Source organism: Brassica napus, chromosome C3 (assembly GCF_020379485.1).
Source record: "Brassica napus cultivar Da-Ae chromosome C3, Da-Ae, whole genome shotgun sequence".
NCBI classification, from domain to species: domain Eukaryota; kingdom Viridiplantae; phylum Streptophyta; class Magnoliopsida; order Brassicales; family Brassicaceae; genus Brassica; species Brassica napus.
Genome location: NC_063446.1, coordinates 36,809,514 through 36,826,319, shown reverse-complemented (window position 1 = coordinate 36,826,319; position 16,806 = coordinate 36,809,514). Strand labels below are relative to the sequence as shown.

General features: G+C 37.0%; 3 protein-coding genes across 7 annotated transcripts; 1 reads left to right on the top strand and 2 right to left on the bottom strand.

Moving 5' to 3' along the window:
- Nucleotides 1-275: 275 nt before the first annotated feature.
- Nucleotides 276-2,439, bottom strand: LOC106348220 (prolyl 4-hydroxylase 5). Of its 3 annotated transcripts, none has more exons than XM_048751216.1 (8): nucleotides 2,344-2,439; nucleotides 1,991-2,233; nucleotides 1,824-1,911; nucleotides 1,277-1,553; nucleotides 1,039-1,168; nucleotides 763-950; nucleotides 560-656; nucleotides 276-485 (listed from the first exon to the last, which is right to left on the bottom strand). In XM_048751216.1, the coding sequence occupies exons 2-7, from the start codon at nucleotides 2,194-2,196 to the stop codon at nucleotides 583-585; spliced, it is 963 nt and encodes a 320-aa protein (XP_048607173.1). In that variant the 5' UTR covers nucleotides 2,197-2,233; nucleotides 2,344-2,439; the 3' UTR covers nucleotides 276-485; nucleotides 560-582. The 3 variants fall into 3 exon arrangements, with proteins under 3 accessions (XP_048607173.1, XP_048607175.1, XP_048607174.1); XM_048751218.1 differs by having other exon boundaries at nucleotides 1,277-1,374; nucleotides 1,456-1,553; nucleotides 1,824-1,908; nucleotides 1,991-2,376; XM_048751217.1 differs by lacking the exon at nucleotides 2,344-2,439 and having other exon boundaries at nucleotides 1,277-1,374; nucleotides 1,456-1,553; nucleotides 1,991-2,296.
- Nucleotides 2,440-4,391: 1,952 nt separating this feature from the next.
- LOC125583750 lies at nucleotides 4,392-5,595 on the bottom strand. Of its 3 annotated transcripts, none has more exons than XM_048751213.1 (4): nucleotides 5,416-5,595; nucleotides 5,052-5,331; nucleotides 4,826-4,905; nucleotides 4,392-4,716 (listed from the first exon to the last, which is right to left on the bottom strand). In XM_048751213.1, the coding sequence occupies exons 2-4, from the start codon at nucleotides 5,298-5,300 to the stop codon at nucleotides 4,566-4,568; spliced, it is 480 nt and encodes a 159-aa protein (XP_048607170.1). In that variant the 5' UTR covers nucleotides 5,301-5,331; nucleotides 5,416-5,595; the 3' UTR covers nucleotides 4,392-4,565. The 3 variants fall into 3 exon arrangements, with proteins under 3 accessions (XP_048607170.1, XP_048607172.1, XP_048607171.1); XM_048751215.1 differs by having other exon boundaries at nucleotides 5,079-5,331; XM_048751214.1 differs by having other exon boundaries at nucleotides 5,079-5,592.
- Nucleotides 5,596-6,720: 1,125 nt separating this feature from the next.
- LOC125583054 lies at nucleotides 6,721-7,491 on the top strand. The gene has a single exon (XM_048749597.1). It carries the CDS (start codon nucleotides 6,721-6,723, stop codon nucleotides 7,489-7,491), a length of 771 nt encoding a protein of 256 aa, XP_048605554.1.
- Nucleotides 7,492-16,806: the final 9,315 nt, after the last annotated feature.

Below are 16,806 nucleotides of genomic sequence, written 5' to 3'. Positions count from 1 at the left end.
GCGGCCGCCAGAGAGAGAAGAGAGATTAGAGTTAGGGTTTTTTTATCGTAGCTTTATTTTGATATTTGCTGTGCTACATAGAATTATGGATTTTTTGGTTCGAATCTAAACGGGTCAAGAATCGAATCAAATATACAAATATTTTGCCCAGCTCTTAACAAAGATGCATATGATGAGGATATCATCTATATCTATTTCTATCAACCCCAAATGATGCTTATCCTGTTGCCAGTATCTTCTCCGATCTTTCATATATACAGATATTGGAGTATTAGTGAGTGCAAACAGAAAATGCGTGGTTGTATTATTGAAGTTATAAAACTCAGACTGAACATATAAAGTTACAAAAATCTCAAGTAGTTTAGAAGAAAAAGTAGAAAATGTTCAAATATCCCTCGTGAACAAACAGTCTCCAGTTTCCTAAGTAATGATCCTCACTTTAAGGGAAAATACAACAATACACAAACTTGAGCTGTCGTGAAAACCTACAAATAGATTAAAGAAGTTAAAGATAAATACTTGAAAATGTCAATAGGTAGTTGAAGATTTAAGAGATTACCTCTTCAAATTTTAGTTTCTATTTTAGACCTTGAACTCGTGGACGTGGAACCATTTGGTGGATGACCATTTGTTTCCTTTCACCACTGGACATCCCCCTGAAAAATCAAAGCCAGAGGACATAGAAGTTAAGAGACACTGATATTATTATTATTATTCTCAGTGAAAGCAAAAGAGAGCGTTTTGGTTGTTGGATCTTTTCACCATGCAAACTGGAAGGGTCTAGAGAAGCATCAGGTCTCATGTTCCAGAAAAGTAAAGCATCTCGCTTCTTTGGTAGAACAGAGAGTCCTTCTTTGCCACATTTCGAGAGCTCGTTCCACCATGGGACTGCACTAATGTTTCCTTTTGCAGCCGGGAACACGGTCTCGCCACCATCATCAACATCCGAGCTAAAGTATTGTCCAAAAGAAGATTCTTTTAAAAAAAAGCATAAAGAAATTTATCTGAGAAAAAAAGATTTATCTTTTGGTTACTTACAGGTACATAAGTACAGTAGCTATACGTTGCCCACCGTTCTTGGTGTTGAACTCATCTAAGAAATAATCATAGTGAGGCTCATACTTCTGGCCTACTTGGTAGTGAAGAACCTGAAGACCTTCTCCATTTTCTACAAACAAAATTCATAAAATCACGAGTCAGATCAACCGGTAAATGATAAAATCTTTTAGATGTTTTCGTCACTTATTGGATAACTAAAGCAAAAAAGGGAACGTACCAACAGGAATGAAGGTGAAATCTGAAATCCTTTTCTCAATAGTCTCAACAATTTCGTCATGTCCTCTCCTAAGGAAAGTTCCAGAGCTCGTCCTTACTCTGAAAAGAGAGGGACCGTATACACAAATTAAGAAACAACAAACCTTTCCCAAGTTTGAACGATAAGAGTGGGATGCAAACCTGCTGTCTTTGCTCCCACCGGTTTTCTCATCAACCACCGCTGACTTAACCATGTTGGGTTTAGCGAGGTTGATCAGGTGCTCACATTCTTCATTGGTCTAAAAAGAAACAGAAATAAAAAAGAAGCACAAGATCACATCTCGGACATTCCAATTTAGTAACTCATTTCAGACACAAACCACATGTGTGTTTCTCACTGACAAAAACGTGTTTCCTCCATTTTCAACAAAATTTTAAAAGAAGATTCAAGTAGATCTAAACTCTGTGGGATCACAAAGTCAAACTAAACTTAGAAACAAAAAACATCAACTTAGCTTTATCTGGTCAGACAAGAAACAAGAACTCTAAGAAGAGGCAATCTGAGTTACCAAAAAATTGTGGTAAACGACAGCTCTAGGCTCCCACGATATCACTTCAACCCAACGCTCCCCGTTCCCTTCCTCATCTCCACCACTACTATATATCAAAATTCACAAAAAATAAAACACTCATGAATCGATTTCAGAAAATTCAGTTCGAATCGTTTATCACTAACCTCTGCTCCTGGCTCTTGCGTACAATGTTGGTCAAGTCGTTGGGCTTGGAAGAGTTTCTGTTTGCATTCGGAAGTGACAAGATCCCGAAACCGAGAAGAATCATAATCACCACGAGCAGTAGGATGATCACCTTGAACGCTTGAGTCGATCTCGATGATGATTTTCTCGGTTGGTAACGAATGCTATTCTTCGATTTCGACGCCATTTGATTGACTTTTGATTTTCTCTCAAGATCTAAATGACTAAAACATTGAACGAGACCAAGTTACAGAGCAGCTTTGGTGATTGGAGTTTATTATTTATAAATATATATAAAGCAATTATTATTATTATTATTATTATTATTATGTACTATCTTCTTCGTGTTTGTTTTCTTCTTCTTCTTCGTCGTGTTATTTGTTGGATACAGACACTGTGTAAGAGAAGGTGGCTTTGACTTTTAATATTCCGACTCAGCCCTTTATTTTTCTGTTATTTATATTTTTAGCTCCCGATACTTTTGGGTAATTCGGATTTCACCCTAATTTGTTTTGTCTATGTGTGTGAGTCCGTGACAAACTTAAGCCGATTATTATTAATGTCCTCGATTTTATTTGGCACTAATCTCTTTTTTTTTTCCTGGATAAGTTTCTTACATTTTCGACATACTGCCTCCGTACCCCAAAATTAAGATTTTCTAAAATTTTAATTTTTACGATTATTAAGAATATAATAAATTTTTACGGTTTAGTTTATTACTCCATCCGTTTCATAATATAAGTAGTTTTGGATAAAATCACGAAGATTAAAAAGTATTTTATAATAAATATGTTAGATATAATTTAACCAATAAAAAATAAATCTATTTAATTTGATTGGTCACACTGTATTCAATAAATGTAAAAGTTACCTAGAAATACGAAAACTACTTATATTTCGAAACAAAAATATTTTCCTAAAACTACTTACAATATGAAATGGAGGGAGTATTTATTTTTCTATACACTTTTCAATTACTGTCCACCAATTAAATCTAATCAATTCAAATATTTGTAATTAATGTTTTTCAAAAATATACAAAAGTACTTTAAAAATATATAAAATCTATATTTGTGAAAGAAGAAAAAATCTAAAAAATCTTATTTTTGGGAACAGTATAATAATGGAGTGGGTGGAAAAGAAAAAGGAGTTTTTTAATTCCGAATTTTATAGATTATTTTAATTGTAAATGGCGATAAGAGACATTTACGATCACAAATGATGTTATTCTCTAAACAAGATTGATGAATAAAAACATTGTTTTAGTATTTACTTTTGGGAGATGTCAAATAAAAGAGGCTTTGAAAGTTATAACGTTACTGCCTATCAAGGTAAGTCAATAATGGAAAATAGCATATAGATCTATCCTCTACTTTTTAGTCTTGGACCAGATTTATAAATCAAAATTTCTTGTTGTTCAATGTAAGTTGTCTTTGTTTATTTATAAATTGTGATGTGATAAGAACATGTTCGACATTTACCAAAACATGATATGGTCACATCTTTAAGTCTTTAGTTGTCTATCTAAAAAGTCAACCTTTTCTTTAGTGGGTAATGTTTAATACTAAGTCCTTAGTTTTTTCCTGTTAATACAAAATCCTTAGTTGTAAATAGTAGATCACTAATCCAATTCTTACCAGCATAAAGATAATATAATTCCCTTTCAGATAATCTTAAAATGTTATTTTACATCAATCCCAAATAAATCTTACATTCACTTAATATTGTTCTATTAATCGAAATCAGTTAGTTGTTTTTATCAATGGTTGCTACTGACAACAACCCATGATTAAATTTTGGCAACAATTCCGTAATATTTAACTGAACACTTGTAGTTTTATGGAAGATGTTGTGTTTGAGGAAAAATATAATTCCATTGGTCCTAGATCACAACATATAAGGTCTTCTTAGGTCTGGTTAGAAAAATTTAAGACTAGACTAGATAATCAGTATTGTACTATTGGAACATTAGTTGGACTTTGGCTCACATACCTCTCAACTAACAAGAAAAGAAAAAAACAATTCAATAATACTTGAGATATAGATAGAGATTAAGGGTCTAACTGTTGAACATTAAGAATGAGTAGCGACAAAATGCAGAGGAATAAAATTATAGGAATGAAGAGAAAGATTATTCCTTATCAATTTTATTGAAAAACAAATTTGTTTTATATTCCTTTAGAATAAAAGGAATGAAAATGAATGAAAAGAAAAAAATATTTCTTATAAATGGTAAAAATAATTAAAAACAGTAAAAAAATACATTATTTTCTTTCGTTTTTTGGTCAACAGTTAGGACCTAAGTGTTCATCTGCTATGAGTAGAATTATATAAACACCAAAGTACAATAACCTTATCATCTACGGAACAAGAAGAAATTAATGTTCCATACTAATATTGAATTTTATTCAATAGTTACAAATCAACAATCACACAATAAAGTCCATATCCATTAACATGGGAACAGTAACACATGAATGTACATAGACACAAACACACATATATGTAGACATATATACACAAGACAATTGATCTTGAAAGAGATTTTGCTCATATCTAAAAGACATTGAGCGACGTTGCATAGAGAGGAATGCAAGGCTTGAAGGAGAAATAGTTTGGTACATAAGACGAAAACCTTTTTCTCTTCAGTGAATCAGAAGATCCAAGAGCAGGCTGGTTCAAGTAGGCATACTTGCTCTTCATCCACCTGATAGAGGATACACATTCAACATTCAAATAGCTCAAAAAACAAGGTGGTTCAATATATAGTATGTGTTAAAGGTGTAAGATTATGTCAAGGAGAAATAAACAGAGACCAGTCTTTAATTCCCTCTTGAGCTTCAATTTCAGAGTCTTCCATGTCTAAGCTTTCTTCAAAGCGTTTGTAGTCCTCATCCTGAAACAACTATCGATCTTAGAACCTCTAGCTTTCATCGATTGGTTTGATCTAAAGAATCTCCTCAAGTTAAAAACACGAGATCATATAAAAACTTCTACAAAAGAAAGATCCATTTTTCCTCTTAAGTGAATTAAGAAACGCACAAGAATTGTTAAAACCAAAGGACGTACAGAGAGATTGCGGGCTCTAACACGAGATGCAGCCTTAATAGCAGCAAAGAGATGCTCCTCTTCAATGATCTGCTTCTGCCTCCAGAACTTCTTGATCTGTATATTGGTTATGCTGTCTCCATCGATCTTTCTTGATCCATATCCTGGAGATGGAGGAAGCGGTGGAGGAGGAGGAGGCGACATCAGTGACTTCTTGAAACACAAATTCTCAGACTCATCCATAATCTGCTTCTTCGTTTATATACAGCTAAAACTATATACACAAGAGGAGTAGCTCAAAGATCACAAAGAGAATGAGGAGAAAAAGCTGCTGAACCTAACAGATTCTGAATCTAACCTTCAAACTAAAGAGATACACCTGAGATTCTTAAAGAGTCTACCAAACAATTAAATGAACGTCTATGTCTACTCTGCCAACTTGTTGCAATTATCTTGTACGTCAAGACAAACTATAAGCTTTAAGCTATACTGTAGAAGAAAAAGACAGGTGGGTGTAACTTCTAAACTTCATTCAATAATAAAGTAAGCAATTAGGAAATGTGAGGATAATGCAAAAGCATATGGTCTTTGAAGCACCTAATGGTACATCTTTCAATCACAGCCGTTGAATCATAATGGCCATCGCAATCAGTATCACCGGAAGGCCATTTTCAGCATGACGTACTCCATTAAACAACTAGTAGACCGGCGTTTGTCATTAAATCCGAAATTCTGATTAAACTATCCGTTCTTATTCAAACAAATCCGGTAAATGATATTTCAAGTTTCATTTAGTAATTGAAAAAGAGAAATTCGATAGTTATTTTTAGGTTTTTATCATAAAAATAGTTTTCCATTTCAAAAATGACCAAAAATTTTCTATTAAAGAGTAATTTTTTTTTTATATCTTATAGTTAACTAATCTAAACTTAGAGTTGGGTGGGGTTTTGAGAATATAGTTTCAAATTTTTAAAAATAAAAAATAAAAACTAAAATTTTCAAAATAAAAATGAACTATTTTAGTCATTTTTTTTTATTAAATGCAATTTTTGTGACAAAAACTTAAAAAAATACTAAACTATTTGAGCGGATTACCCATCAAAAAAACATCAAAAGAAAATTGATTATAAGTAAATATCTAAACTACACTTACGACCAAAGCAGTCACTAAATCAGACTACGAGCCTTTTATAGACAAGATCAAAAACAAGATGTTGTCTTGGACGAATAAAAGCCTCTCCTTTGCTGGCAGGCTGCAGCTAATCAAGTCTGTGATATCCAGCATTGTCAATTTCTGGAGCTTTGCATTTATCCTTCCTATGGGTTGCTTTGAAGTGATTGAGAGTTTGTGTAGTGTTTTTCTGTGGTCTGGATCTCCGCATCAGACTCACAAGGCTAAGTGAAGTGTGAAGACTTATGTTACCCGAAGACAGAAGGAGGACTTAGATTGCGCAGGCTTAAAGATTCATAAAAAGTCTTCGCCCTCTCTTTGATATGGAGGTTGCTCACACGATCAGATTCTTTATGGGTTTCATGGGTGCAACACTATGTGCTACAACAAAGCTCTTTTTGGGATGTTAGAGATGATAATAAAGGCTCTTGGATTTGGAGGAAGCTTCTCAAACTAAGACAGCTGGCTTATCCTTTCATTCGAATAGAAGTCATGAATGGTGAAAAAGCTTTTTCCTGGTTTGATGATTGGTTGGAGATGGGGAAACTATTCGACATAACTGGAGCTACTGGGACTCGTTATCTTGGAGTAAGAAGAGGAGCTCGGGTCTCTGAGGCGGTATCACAGGGACAGTGGAAGGTTAGGGGTCAGCGGAGTATACATTTTCAGGCGTTACACGCAAAGATTCAAGCTACACCTGTTCCGCAGGCTGATCTCTGTGAAAATGTGTATATGTGGTGCCACGCCATGGACACATACAAAGAGCAGTTCTCGGCAAGGGACACTTGGGATCAAATTCGAAGTAGGAAGGCACAAGTGGCTTGGTGTAGTAGTGTCTGGTTTCCACAGGGTGTGCCTCGCTACTCCTTCATACTTTGGTTAGCTGTTAAAAACATGTTATCAACTGGAGACAGAATGAGAATGTGGGGCATTAGGCAGGATTGTGTCTTATGTGGAGAGCGGGATGAGACTAGAGATCGCATGTTTTTTGCTTGCCCTTACTCGTATTCAGTTTGGGATAGAGCCGCTAGTGTGCTCATTGGACCAGGTATCAATCCAGATTGGCAGGATACACTCACTTTTATTCAGGATGGAGGACGTTGTCAACTGGACAGTATTCTTCTACGGCTCGCTTTTAAGACAACAGTCTATCATGTCTGGAGGGAGCGCAATGCTCGAAGGCATCTCAGCAATAATCAGACTGTAGCACAACTCATTAAGCTCATTGACAAAGCGGCCAAGAACAGAATATCATCGCTTTGATACATGTTTCCCACAAACTAGAAGGATTGATGAGAAGGTGGTTTGAAATAGCCAGAGTTTAGAGTTGATTAGAGTCACGTAAAGACAAGCACAAAGTCTTTTTCTTTCGATTCTTTAATTCTTTTGTAAATGAATTCATAGCTTGATCAATAAATTTCAAATTTCTTCAAAAAAAAAATCAAAAAAAAAAATAATCTAAACTCCAAGTTTTATCAACCAAACTTAAAATAATATATATATATATATATATATAATATAATAGGTTTTAAATAGAATTATAAAATTTAGGCAAACTCAATGTATTATTAATCAAATTCAATCCAAATAGAGTTTAAGTGACTGAATCCTATAACCTGACCCGAATGTATATCGGATCGTATGTGCTTTAAAGAACTAACTTCAACAAACTGGATAGTGAATTAGCCCCACCAGAAAAACGATTGCAATAACAAAAACTTATGATTATAGAGATGATAAGATAAACAGAGAAATATAATCACAAATCCAAGTCAAGCACATACTTATGATTATTAAACAGAGGGTTTTTAAGCTTTTATATAAACTAGAGTTTTTTCCCGGGCTACGCCCGGGTTTTTGCCTATGATAGTGTTCGATGGATGTTCTAGGTAAACAATTATTTTTCCTCTGTCTTGAGATCATGCAAAAGTTATAACATCCGAGGCTATGTTTACATGTCTGGGTTCTTTGTTAAAGTTATGAACCATTTGAGAGATTCGCTAAGTATTTTGTTTCGCCTCCAATTTCGTTTTGTAAAAGTGAATAGTTTTATCAATTTGTAATTTGCTTTAGTTATTTGTATTCGAGTGAGAGTAGAGAAGAGTAAAAAGACTTTTAAGGTTGTGTTTGTGATAAATGTTTGAGAAATGTAAATTTAGCAGACTATTCATGATTTTGTTATTGATCAAGGCTCGTTTTTGTCCATGATGCAATATTTGCTCATAATATTTTAGGTTTGATTACATTAAAATATTTCAGTGTTATTTACTAAATCTAATAGGTTTTAAAAAATGAAAATTTTATAAACAAAAACTATTAGTATATAAGCCAACATTAACTCTTACTAAAAACTCATAGAAATTTTTTTATAAAGTTAACCAACTTAAGTGTATATATAATTAAGGGAAATTGAGTTTAATAACACCAAAAAAACATAATTCACTATCTAACTAAAATCCTACCCTCTCTCCTCCATTCTCTTCCTAACTCTCTCTTCCCTCTCTAAAAATCTAATTTTCTCTTTTTTGGTTATTTCACAAATAAGTCATATAATTAAATTCCTTGCAGACTCAGTCCTAAAAAAAAAAAACTGCCCCGTTTAACATAGGTTTATAAGTCAGAAACTTTTACATGTCATGAAATTGTTGTTAAACTTTAAAATTTGTAAATTTATATATTCACCTAAGATTACAGAATTTAAATTTTAAGGAAACTTTTGGAAACTTAGATTTTAACTTTTGTTTTACTCTTCTTTCTATGAGTAAAGTGGGTGTTTTATTTCAGTTTTATATTGTTTGTTATCTTTACATCATTAAGTATATTGTAAGATTATATTTAGGAATATGGCTTGGACCAGCACTACATATCTCTCGAGCTCTCTTCTGCTTGTCTCTGACTCTTATTGTAGAAACACATAATATTAGTCTCGAGATAAATAAACCTTCTGATCAAGCAAAACCATGTCTACAGCATAAACTCTCCCCCTTTCTTCATGTTGCCTAATTGGAAGGGGAAGTATAGCTGACATTGGTTACACATCATCGTTGAGAAAAGTCGGGAACAACGGGACATCATCTTTGAGAAAAGTCGGCAACAACGGGACTGTATGTAATATTGTTATAAAAATGTCTAGATAATATCATATATCGTTGAGAGTTATTGCAATATATTGTTCAAATATGAGTAATAGATTAGATATCAAAAGATAAAAGCGGTTTAGTAGATTAGATTTTTGGTGGCAAAAAAAATATGTTAAGTATAACAAATAAAATCATTGTTTACAATTTTTAAAAATCAAATTTGTAAATCCAAACACAATGACAAAATCAGAGCACAAACAAAACTTTATGCCTCAAGTTTTTAGTACGTGTAAGTAAAGATAGGCAACAATGTCATGGGAGAGACTAAGGTAAGAAGCAATATCAAAACTTCATACATATACTAAAAAGAGTCTTCTCTAGAAGATCTTATGGTTTGGCCTTAATCTTTTCCTTGCCGGGAAACTTCCTTTTGAGCATCTACAACTTCTCTGTAGAAGAAAGAAAAGACAGTATCTTGAAAAACGATAGAAAAAAAAACAAAACATAATGAGGGTTTCAAACAAACCTGAACTCATCACTGATCTCTTTGCTTTACTCCTTCGTAAAAAGGCATTGGCTGCCTCAACAAATCTTTGTAGAATCATTGATAACTCAGTGAATTATAATGTTTCAGCGTTCAAAGTCAACTGCTTTTTGTAAAAGGAGTGAGATGGTTTTTACCTGTAGGAAACAAAGAGCAACACCTTCACGGAAACAACATCTTTTAGACCAATCAGGTTTTAGTTCTCTGCAGACGTTAGCATCATATAAGGCATGTTCAGCTTGCCCTAACCGCAACCAGCAGAGGCTTCCGTTTCAGAAGAAGGTATGATCTGTGGGGTCAAAATCAATGGCCTTTGTTCAAAGAAATGCCACAGAATCACAAAATGGACATAAGTTTGAGAATCTTCCTATGAGTTTTTGAAGTATTTTAGTGTTGAATACATGTGTGTAAGTGTCAATGGCCATCTAGAAATGCTTTCTGTGAACGTGTCTTGTTCTCTTGCTTTTACTTTTGTGGCTTGCACCTTTGCTTCTGGAGAGATCTATGGAAATATATAATAGTGTGCTTTAGAAAATTTCATGCGAGAGAGATGGATTTTGATCAAACTTCAAAGTATGAAGTACCTCACTGAGGTTTATGCAAATATCATTATATTTAATATATATATATATATATATTACACATATATTACATATATTTTCTGAAAATATAAATATTACTTTGTTTTAAATATGAGTGAAACTCATGATTTTTTTTTTCTTTTTTACTATCTGAATATGTATGGGATGGTGAGAAAATGTGAAATTGATAAATAATTTGTTAAAACTTAGTTTTTATATTTTTATCTTACATAATTAGGTTAATATGAAAATATATTATTAATCTCAACTGATTAATATTTTTTAACTTTAAATCACTAAACTTACATTGTTTTACTTACAATTTGGTTCAGAATTATACTATTAGAAAATATTTTGTGGTTTTTAGAATATATATGAGTTGATGTCACTTACTATACATGTTGTCTTCATGACACTGCCCGTTCTAGAAAAACATTCAAACGTTGACATCAACATTGTTTAATACTAAATTTAAAGGGTTTATAAACTTTAAAAGACCACTTGGAGGAAAAACGGGAGTTGGCTCCCCATTCGATTAGAAGTTGGCATGGATACTGTGGATCTTATGGAAAACGAGAAATGAACTCTTGTTCAAAAGCTTAGCGCCGATCCCAACAAATGTTATGCAGCATGCAACACAAGACTCTGAGGAATGGTTTGAGGCGCAAACTGTGGAGAAAACTATCACGCTGGACACTACTGTGGGGGCTCAAAAGGAGACGGTGAGATGGAAACCTCCTCCCAAAGATTGGATGATGTGCAATGTGGGCTTTGATTGGAATAGATCCAAAAATCTGGTGGGAGGAGGATGGGTAATTCGAAATGAGAGAGGAGTGGTTGTGTGTCACAGTAGAAGAGCCTTCAGCAACATCAAGTCGAGGGATGAAGCTAGGCTTCTGGTCATACTCTGGTCCTTGGAGAGCATGCGAAGCCATAAAATGTCTAATATAATCATTGCTGGTGAGTTCTCGGAGATGTTTGGGGCGGTGGAGCGTCCACAAGCTTGGCCCTCCTTTCTTCACTATGCAGGACAAATTGAATTTAGTATGGCAGGGATTTCTGGGTGTAAGTTGCAAGTGGCGAGCAGAGAAACCAACAGAGGAGCTACTTTCATTGCACAAAGTGTAACGGGTCAGGGTCTGGTCAGATCATATGTTCAAAGTGGCCACTCCCCTTGGCTTTTTGAGTTCTTTGTCAATGAAAGCTGTTACCTCTAATGAAGGTTCTCGAAGTGAAAACTTGTATGGAGGATGGATTAAGGAGAGAATGTTTGTTCCAAATTCTTCCTTTCCTATTTTTTGGTACCATATTTGGCTGATTGTTCTTTTGGATCAGAGGTGTACGTTTCCTCTTTTTTGTCCTCTATGGATTTGTAAAGCTTAGAACTTCAATGATAAATGGAATTTTAGTGAAAAAAAAAAAACTTTAAAAGACCACTATTTAAAAAGTACTAATTGTAAAACTGATTCTATAATTTATTTTCACACTTATGTGGGTTCATTAACAGAGTTAGTGTTTTGATTACTTTCTTTAGGAGTTTGTTTAATATTTTTGTGTATCGCCATCTTTAATTTCTAATGTATCACTCAACTCTTACATTTTCTAAATATTCCAATCTGTTTTGTGTGGAAAGATTTTTTGGTTTAAAAGGTCAGGATTAAAGCTAGATTGTAGAGAATTTATATTTAACTAAATATACATTTTAAATAAATCAAGAAGATTCTAATTTTTATTTTGCTGGTACGCAGCAATTAATAATATATTTTAAACCAAAATGCATGACTACCATGTACTATGCATGTTCGTTCCATTGGAGGTGGGCACTACTCCAATCCCTGCGCTTGGTAATCCTTAGACATGCACCGGCTTTAATCTCTCTGTCATAAGCTGAAAAGCAGATAGAGAAATAAAAAAAAAAAGAGGATTTACAATCACTAAAATATTTATTCATATTTTCTTATACTTTCTGCACTATTCTACAATTACTTGCCCAATCAAACATGTAGAAGAAAGATGATTTCGTCGGTACACAAACATAAAGAGAAAGTCCGTAATTTGTAGCAGACGTACAGATCCCAATGATATGCGTACACTTTTAATAGACATGTCCACAGACGTGTAACCACCACCTATTGACTGAAGTAGGGAAGCACCAATAGCTTCAGCTAAGTCCGTCTGGGTAATCTGCACAACAGAAGTGCAAAACAGAAACTTTAGGCAACACTCATCTATATTTGAAACCCACAATTGATCATAAAGAAAAGAACCAATATAAGCAAGCACTAAGAAACAGTACCCTCGTAAAAGCCGAGCTTGAGCGTGCCATGATTATAATTAGATAGATAAAACGTTTTTTTATCAAATCCATAAAACGTTTTTATCTTGAAAACAAAAGCCACTCACCTTAAAAAAACACTCACTTCGTTCTTCTTGACTGTATCCGCTCTCTCTTCCAGGAGCCTAGTTGAACATCATCACATGTTCCTTTCCTCCTCGCAAGAGCTGTGCTGCTCCAATTTCTCCACCAGCTGAGATACGGAAACAACATGGATCAGAGAACTGAAACGCTAATTTAAAACACTAAAACGAGGGTGTAAAGCTATTACTTTTTTCCGGTGGGAAAAGTGACTTTGGACTATAATTCGAGATCCCACCAAGACCCGAGCAGCCGTCATTTCCTCCAATCCTCTGTCTCTCTCGATGTTGACTCTAAGTTGTCACCAGGAACAAATGTTCTACTGACATCTCATGTCAGAGAGAGTAAAGACACGGGTGTGTTATACGTTTTCCTACGCCTCTTTTTCTTATTTTTCCGACACACCTAAGGGTCCTGCATGATGAGGCAGAGCTTCGTGTCCGTGAGAGGTATTGGGGCCTCGTACTGGTTCCACTGCTTTGATTGGCTCATACTTTAGTGTGGGAAGTAGCCATGACATGAAAAGCCTTTGTGCCTGGAGGAACTATCTCCTCCTAACCTCTTTCATCGGATCATGAATGTGATGAGATTTTTGTTATGAGATATTTTGAGAAAGAGAGATTGTATTGATCTGATCAAAACGAATACAGACTTGAGAGAAATTATCCCTAGGGTTCTCTTCCCACCCTTTACAATATTGATCAAACCTCTTGATACCCTTCCCTAACAACGTCTCCTCCTTATATCACAAAAGATGAAAGCGACCTAAAGGTGAAAAGCAACGTCACACACACCTCGTGTGATCGTTAGCCGTTAGCCGTTATCTCCAGCTCACAATGACGGCGTTTATTCTCATTCCTCCATAAAGTAACCAATCACGAGGTAGCAGGAGACACGTCACTCCCTTCCGCATCTTCCTTCGCACGTTTGCCTCGCTTCCTGCTGTACGTGTGAATCAAAGGAGGCCGTATAGCATCATTACTAACATTACCCCCCTCTGCGAAATTGACCTTGTCCTCAAGGTCGAACTCCGGGAACTGCACTTTCATAACCTCCTTCCACTCCCAAGAACTCTCATAATCCGGCAAACCTTTCCACTGAATCAGCACTTCCTCTTGGCCTGAGATTGGGCTCACACGAGTTCCCAAAACCCATTCTGGCTGAACAATCAACACCCCTTCTGTAGACAACTGAGGAGGAAGCGGCGCAACTGTATGTTCTTCCCCTACTGCTTTCTTCAACTGAGACACGTGAAATGTGTTGTGGATTTTAGCTTCCTCAGGTAACTTGAGGCGGTAGGCTACTTCCCCAATACGAGCAACCACCTCAAAGGGCCCATAAAAACGTGCTGACAATTTCTCATTCATGCGTCGAGCAAGTGACTGTTGGCGGTAGGGTCTGATCTTGACATACACTCTCTCTCCTACTGCAAACACCACTTCCCTACGATGACCATCCACTTGCTTCTTCATCGTCTGTCGAGCTTTATAGATGTGCTCCTTCATTGTTGCGATCATCTCATCCCGTTCAATCAGTCTATTCTCCAAGTCCGCATTCGCAGTAGACCCGACCTCGTACCTAATGAGAGCCGGTGCCTCCCTCCCATAAACCGCTTTGAACGGCGTCATCTTGATAGCGGAGTGATAGGAAGAGTTGTAACAGAGCTCTAACCAAGGCAGATAGTGTGCCCATGCCTTTGGCTTGTCACTGGTGAAACATCGCAAGTATGTTTCTAGGCCTCGGTTGGTCACCTCGGTCTGCCCATCCATCTGCGGGTGATACGCAGTGCTCATACAGGGTGTGGTACCTGCCAATCTGAACAACTCCTTCCAGAACTGGCTAGTAAACACCCGATCGCGATCCGACACAATCGTCTTCGGAAACCCATGTAGTTTGATCACCTCCTGCACAAACAACAACGCCACATCTGTAGCAGTGAAGGGATGACGCAATCTGATGAAATGAGCGTACTTTGATAGTCTATCAACCACCACCAACACCGCATTATACCCTTCGGATCTTGGTAGCCCCTCCACAAAGTCCATTGCCACATCTTCCCATACTGCTTCCGGAACACTCAAAGGCTGTAACAATCCTCCCGGAGCCAACGTAGAATACTTATGCCGTTGGCACACTGAACACGCCGCCACATACCTTTTGATATCATTCATCATGCCCACCCAAAAGAACAACTCACTGATCCTCTTCTGAGTTCGCTGAACCCCTCCATGTCCCCCCATACGACCATCATGCATCTTCTTCAGTATAACCCCAATCAACTTTGACTCTTTTGGTAAAATCAGCCGCCCCTTTCAAAGCATCCTTCCCTGTACCACCGAGTAGTCAGGGTGACTCAACGGATCGGCCGCTATCTCCCGTATTAACTTCTGCAATGTTTCATCTTGTGCTACCTCCGCTTCAATATCCTGAAACTGGATCGCCGTCGGAACTGTCATTGCTAGTAGCTCCACGGTCGCATCCTTGTGCGACAAAGCATCAGCAGCCTTGTTCTCCAACCCTGGTTTATAATGGATATCGAAATCAAACCCCAATAGCTTGGACAACCAGCGTTGATATTCCATGTTAATCTCCCTCTGCTCAAGTAGAAACTTCAAACTCTTCTGATCAGTTCTCACAATGAACTTTCTGCCTATCAGATAATGTCGCCATTTTTGTATCGCAAACACAATTGCCATCAGCTCACGTTCATACACAGACTTTAGTTGTTGCCTCTCCGACAATACTTGACTGAAGTATGCGATTGGTCTCTGTTGCTGCATTAGCACGGCTCCCAATCCTTTGCCTGAAGCATCCGACTCTACAACAAACTGATCTTCAAAGTTAGGCAGCGCCAGGACCGGAACCGTGGTCATTGCCTGCTTGAGTTCCATAAACGCCTCCTCCGCCTTTTCGTTCCATTTGAATTTATCCTTCTTCAAGAGGTCCGTCAGCGGTCTTGCTATGACTCCATACCCTTGCACAAACCGCCTGTAGTACCCTGTTAGCCCAAGAAACCCTCTTAATGCCTTGATGTTTCTTGGTATTGGCCACTCCGTCATTGCTGCAACTTTAGTTTTGTCAGCTTCAACCCCTTCTGCTGAGATAACGTGGCCCAAGTACCCAATACTTGAACACCCGAACTTGCACTTCTTTCTGTTGGCGTAGAGCTGATGCTGCTGCAGCTTGTCTAGCACCAACCTCAAATGTTCAACATGTTCTTGCGAGTTCTTGCTAAACACCAGGATGTCATCAAAAAAGACCAGCACGAACTGTCTCAAATATGGTCTGAATACTTCATTCATGATCGATTGAAATGTGGCTGGGGCATTAGTCAAGCCAAAAGGCATGACTAAAAACTCATAATGGCCGTCGTGGGTGCGGAATGCCGTCTTGGGAACGTCCTCCGCTTTGACTCGTATTTGATGGTATTCTGCTCGCAAGTCCAGCTTTGAAAACACCTCTGCTCCCCGCAACTCATCGAGCAGTTGATCGATCATAGGAATAGGATAGCTGTCCATGACCGTTGCTTTATTCAAAGCTCGATAGTCCACGCAAAAGCGCCAGCTCCCGTCCTTCTTCTTCACTAGGAGGACTGGACTCGAGAATGGACTAATGCTCTCTTGTATGATACCAGCCTTCAACATTGCTGTCACCTGCTTCTCGATCTCCTCTTTCTGAGCATGAGGATAGTGAAATGGCCTCACGCTCACCGGGTCACTTCCTTGTGTGAGAGTGATCGCATGCTCTATGCTTCGAGTGGGCGGGAGTCCCTGCGGTTCCTCAAAGATCTTCTCATAGTTGAGCAATAGCCGTTTGAAGAGTTTCGGAGTCTTAGTCTCTTCTTTAGGTCCTGTCGTTAGCTCCCGACACTCTACCACTACACTCAACTCTTGTTGTTCCAAGGCCTTCCTCATTGCCTTTGTTGATACTTCAGAACAACAGATATCAGGTTCGCCC

Excerpts from the sequence above, each read along its gene's own strand:
- LOC106348220 (XM_048751216.1), bottom strand. The coding sequence starts at position 2,196 with ATGGCGTCGAAATCGAAGAATAGCATTCGTTACCAACCGAGAAAATCA. Across the intron at positions 1,912-1,990 it reads CGCAAGAGCCAGGAGCAGAG|TAGTGGTGGAGATGAGGAAG; the intron begins GTTAGTGATAAA and ends TTTGATATATAG. Across the intron at positions 1,554-1,823 it reads TCGTTTACCACAATTTTTTG|ACCAATGAAGAATGTGAGCA; the intron begins GTAACTCAGATT and ends GTTTCTTTTTAG.
- LOC125583750 (XM_048751213.1), bottom strand. The coding sequence starts at position 5,300 with ATGGATGAGTCTGAGAATTTGTGTTTCAAGAAGTCACTGATGTCGCCT. Across the intron at positions 4,906-5,051 it reads CTTTGGTTTTAACAATTCTT|GATGAGGACTACAAACGCTT; the intron begins GTGCGTTTCTTA and ends TAGTTGTTTCAG. Across the intron at positions 4,717-4,825 it reads CAAGAGGGAATTAAAGACTG|GTGGATGAAGAGCAAGTATG; the intron begins GTCTCTGTTTAT and ends ATCCTCTATCAG.
- LOC125583054 (XM_048749597.1), top strand. The coding sequence starts at position 6,721 with ATGAATGGTGAAAAAGCTTTTTCCTGGTTTGATGATTGGTTGGAGATG.